Source organism: Silene latifolia, chromosome Y (genome assembly GCF_048544455.1).
Source record: "Silene latifolia isolate original U9 population chromosome Y, ASM4854445v1, whole genome shotgun sequence".
NCBI lineage: Eukaryota > Viridiplantae > Streptophyta > Magnoliopsida > Caryophyllales > Caryophyllaceae > Silene > Silene latifolia.
In genome coordinates, this window is record NC_133538.1 from 361,864,280 (window position 1) to 361,870,206 (window position 5,927).

At 34.6% G+C, this 5,927-nt stretch overlaps 1 protein-coding gene across 1 annotated transcript; it reads left to right on the forward strand.

Moving 5' to 3' along the window:
- Positions 1-3,085: 3,085 nt before the first annotated feature.
- LOC141631732 (uncharacterized) lies at positions 3,086-4,360 on the forward strand. Its single transcript, XM_074444361.1, has 2 exons — positions 3,086-3,184; positions 3,773-4,360. The coding sequence occupies exons 1-2, from the start codon at positions 3,086-3,088 to the stop codon at positions 4,358-4,360; spliced, it is 687 nt and encodes a 228-aa protein (XP_074300462.1).
- The last annotated feature ends 1,567 nt before the right edge of the window (positions 4,361-5,927 follow it).

Genomic DNA, 5,927 nt, shown 5'->3' on the forward strand with positions numbered 1-5,927 from the left:
ATTTGTTGTAACAGTATTATTGATAATTAGCGTGTTCTACACTGCGAAAGAAGAATAAAATAATAAGCATGCATCGTTTTTATTTTAAGTCTAATGAACTAATGTCATAACGCGAAGACTCAAAACATTTATACAATTGACCTCCCTCAAGAATTATATAAATGACCCCAAGACTCAATTCTCTGTAAATTGATAAGCTAACCTATTAGCTAATTCTACCGTTAGAATTCTTGGTCGATAAATTTCTGTAAATTCTATCTATAGTCCATCATAATCACGAGAAACTCTTCGGGCTATGATGTTGAGGTAAACTAAGTCAACACAACTACTTACCCAACGTAGAAGGGGTCATATTAGGCCTACCGACGAACAAGGGACTCATAGATGTTTGCCCTTATAAAGACTAATCTCAATTTCCGTTTTAGAGGAAGATCCCATCATCTTTTTAATTCATTTTAAGTGAACTATAATCTAGCATTCGAGAATGATTTAAACTAAGGTGATGGCTTAAAGACTGTGACATCTGCATGTCCATGAAAACTAACATACAACCTATATGAGTCAATTTTCATGCATTTTAGTAGTAGGTGGTTTGGTTTTAGGCGGAATATGATGCAATTACTAGCATGTGAATAAAAAGCAATAAAATGAAAAACGTAAAAAAAACAGTAAAAGTCCTAGTGTGGCATATCCTATCAAAATGAACAATAAATACAAGTTTGGAATCCATCCTTGGACCCGAGAAGCTTGTCTTGATGTTCCATCTTGATCCATGTAGCGGGAGTGAGCTTGAATCTTCATCTTTAGTCTTCTTTGAAATTACAATAATTAAAATTACATAATTGACCTATTAATTACATTCTAATTTCAAAACCCAAAACTAAAATAAAGGAGATTCGAGATCTCATAATTACATAAAAATTATGTTTCCTTCATTACGAAAACATAATTGACTAAGGCCACACTAAGTATTACAAATTACAACCGATTGCAAAATTAAATACGTAAATAAATTCATTCATTCGATTCATTCAACATAATTAAAAGCATCAACTAAAAATAAATTAAACATACATAATACAATAAATAAATTATGTTGATTAATTTATCCAAACCACCTATTTAAATTAAATTAAGTGACAAGTCCGCAATTTAATCACATTAATTTCATACTTAATCCATATTATACTTGTAATATGAATTCTATCCGTCAAAAATTTTAAACTGCTTTAAAATAACTCGGTATCATTAAATTTTGAACCGATTCACAATAACTAATTGGCCAAAATAAAGAAAAATAAAATCCAATTCTCTAAATTTTACTCGGCCAAAAAAACGAAAAGTCCCTTTTTTTTTTTTTTTTTTTATTTGACACGGCTGAAAAAAAACTCCTTTCCTATTCTAATTAGGTAAATAGGAAAACAAGGGAAAAAAACTTTCCAAAAAAAAAAATTACTCTAATTTTTCGGCAAAAGCCAAAAAAAAACTTTCCTAATTTTTTTTTTCTTTTTCAAGGTTTACCAAAAATAAAATTAACATAAAATATATTTTTTTTTTTTCATAAACCCTAAAAAAAACAGCCCTTTATTTTTTTTCTTTTCTTTTTGCGGCAATTATGCCCTAAAACAAGATTTGATGATCAATTGTTTACCTTTGCTATTAGAACATGATTAGCATATGAAATAATAAACATGATTAATTTATATGCCAAAAACTATATAGCAAAAACAATCTTTTAATCATAAACATGATGATTCCATTTGATTTTAACTTAATCTGCATTAAATAAAAAACTACCAATTCTTCATATGATAATTTTAACTGGTTATAAACTATAATATGAAAAATAGAATGGAAAAACAATCATCAAACAGGGGAAAAAAACGGCACAACAAAACGGCATAAAAAAATTTCGATCCAAAAATCGAAACCCTAATTTTTTTCTTCTCGAAAATCTTATCGTTTATATACAAATTTTATGAAAATCATCAAAATTAAAATCGTAGCCAAAGGCTCTGATACCACTTGTGGGAAATAATCTATATACTTCCCTTTAACATGAAGGATTATAACGATATAATAAAGATGATCTATGGTCATAAAATAAAATACACAAGCATAAGTAAAAAGATTTAGAATTAACCTCGGGTCCTTGCAAAATCGGCCTAAGAACAATATCAAAATTGATATTCACCTATTAGTTGCACCCAAGACGATCTAAGATATACCCTTTGATTATGCTAGAAATCAATCTAAAATTTTCTGTAAAATTTTATTGTCTTTGTGTTTTTTTTTTGTGATGAGAAAGAGGAGGCTAGGTCAGAAAAAGAATTAGGTTAGAAATAATTCTCCACCATTCTTTTTATATAGACCGAAATCCGAAATCAATTAGGAAAGATTTACATCTCCTAATTTCGGCCAATGTGATCCGAAAATAAGGAATTAAATTTCCTTATTTTTTGTCTTTCCAAAAATATATAAAGTGTGTTAAATTGTCATCTAGTGAGGATCGAACCCATGACCTCTTGGCTTGTGTACCCTCACTATTACCACTATGACACATTCAACTTGTTGATATTAAATACAACTGATTATATTTAATTACGAATTAACAGATTAATTCTTTCAAACTAACCTTATATATATATATATTTAATTAAATATAACTTATTATATTTATTTTACGAATTGACAGTTAATTCGTCTCAACTTAATATTATTTAATTTTCATTAAATAATTATCTCATCAACACATTGACTAACTTTTTAGTCATTTTGGGCATCAATGTAATTATATTTCTATAACCACATTTCTCAAATACGTCCCATAGGTGTGACCTTTAGGGATTAATTGATCACCGCCATCTGTATGATAATAACGTCAAACTTTCTAGCAAGCCAACCGTTATTAGGTAAACGTTAATTAACTGATTAAATATACGAAGTATACCCTTGTGAACCTGTAAGAGATTTACAAATGTTATCACACTAATTTGTGGAGGACACCAGCTCCAACACTATCTCCACAATACCAATTGTCCACGTGCTGGAGCCAGCAACACTAAAATCTCAGCAGGAAGCAGAAATGGTGCGCAGCACCAGTAGTAAAGAAAATACTCCAGGCTGGAGGAAACCCTACCTAGACTGGTTGCAGAATGATGTCCTCTCAGAAGATAAAAAGGAGGTAAGGAGCTTCAAAATGAGAGCATCCAGATTCATACTAATTGATGGTGTTCTATTCAAGAAATCCCTCGCTGGACCCTACCTCAGATGCCTGGATCGGGAAGAGTCTCAGGCTGTTTTGCATGCTCTCCACAGTGGAGAATGTGAAAATCATGCAAGGGGCAGGAGCCTGTCCAACAAGGCACTGAGGCAGGGATACTTCTGGCCCACAATGCGCAAAGACGCCATGGAATTCGCAAAAAGATGTGACGCTTGCCAGAGGCACGCCCACGTTAGCCACCAGCCAGCAGAGCCTCTGCATCAGGTTATCTCACCATGGCCCTTCATGAAGTGGGGAATGGACATCGTGGGACCATTACCCAGAGCACCAGGAAACAAAGTCTATATGCTCGCCATGACGGACTACTTCTCCAAATGGATAGAAGCAGAGTCATCCTCCCAGGTTACAGAAACACAGGTGATATCTTTCATTAAACGCAATATCATATGCAGGTTTGGCATTCCATATGAGATTATATGCGATAATGGGTCCTAATTCATTGAAAATAAGACAGAAGCTTTTTGTGCTAGGTGGAATATCTCATTGCAGAAATCTACTCCTCGGAACCCCCAGTCCAACGGACAAGCTGAATCCAGCAATAAGATTATCGTCGAAAACTTGAAAAAGAAGCTGGAGGAGATTGGGGGCAAATGGGCAGAAGAGCTACCTCTGGTTCTCTGGGCTGACAGAGCCACACCCAAGGTTGCGACGGGGCAAACTCCCTTCAGCCTGGTGTTCGGAGCAGAAGCAGTCATCCCATTCGAAGTTAGGGTCTCGACTTACAGATACGGATGCATAACAGAAGATCGGAATCAGGTGGAAATGGCAAGCAGTCTAGAGACGATAGATGAACTCAGAACCAGCGCCCAGATCAGGATGGCTTCCTACCGACAGACTGTGGCTAGAAGCTATAACAAGAATGTAAAAGTAAGAACCCTGCAGGTGGGAGATCTGGTCCTGAGGAAATTCTTCCAGAATACCAAGAACCAGCAAGCAGGAAAATTCGCCTACAACTGGGAGGGGCCATACCTAATAGAGAGCATAGTTGGAAATGGAGCCTACCGACTCATGACTTTGGAAGGGCAAATGGTTCCCAGATCCTGGAATATCACCCACTTAAAAAAATATTTCACTTAAGTCACCAGCATGGTCAACAACTGGGTACTCAGCCTACCAGATACAGCTCAGCCAGGTTCTAGATTTTGCCTTAAATATTTTCTGGCCCTCTGTCTCTAAGTATTTTTATGTCTCCCAATATTTTTCTGGCTCTAAATATTTTCCTATTTCTAAAATATTTTTCTGTCCCTAAATATTTTTCTGGATCTGAATATTTTCTGACTCTGAATGTTTTTCTGGTTCTAAATGTTATTCCTGAATTCAACATTTCTGGTTCTAAAACACACTACTACAAATCCAGGCAACTACAACGCCCCTTTAACAACGATTATTCACGAAAATCACAATAGACGTTGTAGAATGTATGGCGCGAATTTATTAAAATCAATTACAACGGGTATGGTTATAAAAACCGTTGTTATTTGTTTTAACAACGGGTCACACATGAACAACCGTTGTTAATAATTTGGCGCAAAATTGGCGCAAAGTTAGTGAAAAGTAATCACAACGGTTATTTTTGAAACCTGTTGTTAAAACTTATTTAACAACGGGTGTTTTTTACAACCGTTGTTAAAACATATTTCACAACGGTTGTTGTTTAATAACCATTGTCAATACCTTCCATACTATAAACCACACAAACACAAGTTTGCTGCAGCCACAAAACACAAACCTTAATACACAAACACAAACCCAAAGAAGAACCAAACACAAACACAAAACACACACTTTCTCATCGTCTCTTTCTCTCTTTCTCATCGTCGCTTTATCTTCTCGCCGTCACTGTTGATTTCATCGTCTCTTTACGTACGTTCTGTAATTATCAGGTTTGTTTCATCGTCATTATTTTATTTTTCTAATTATTTCATTTCCATGTATGTGTTTTTATCGACCATTTGGTTCCGTTCAGCAAGATCTCTGCTATATCGTCATATAGCCGCATGTCTTTCTTTGCTCCGTCAAGCCATCTTCTTTGGCGTCCTTGATCTGGCTCGAGCATAGTAAGAGTCTTAAGGATGATATCATTCATTTTGTTGGAGTTTGGAGTTTGTTTTGAAAGACTAAGGAGAGGGTTAATTTATTTGGAGTTTGTTTTAGCAGTTAGGGTTTGGAGAATATATTGAGATAATGGAAATGCATGTTAGTTGAGATAATGCAATGTATTTATACTAAGCAATGTGTGGGTTGAGTTGTTTTTTAATTAATATATATGTTAGGAAGTTGTGCCATAATCAAAGATCATCATATCTCTCAATCTTTGCTTCAAATCTTATTACTAACCCTTCTCATTCCATATTGTCCGTTCATATGCACAAAGTGATGGCAAGCGAATAATCGGATCTTGATGATGACTGATCTATGGAGTTCAAAAAATGGAATCAAATCAAACAAGCATAACTCAACACTTTCAAAATGATCATTTCATTTAATTTTAAACCAAATACATTACAACAATTATCAGAAATCAAAAGATGTATAATAAGCCGGAACAACCCCTGTTAAGCGTAAAAAGCGCTTCTCAACTCCGCCACCAATCACGCCACTCTATATACAGGCTAACTTCCGGGTCATTGGCTTCATATTTTGC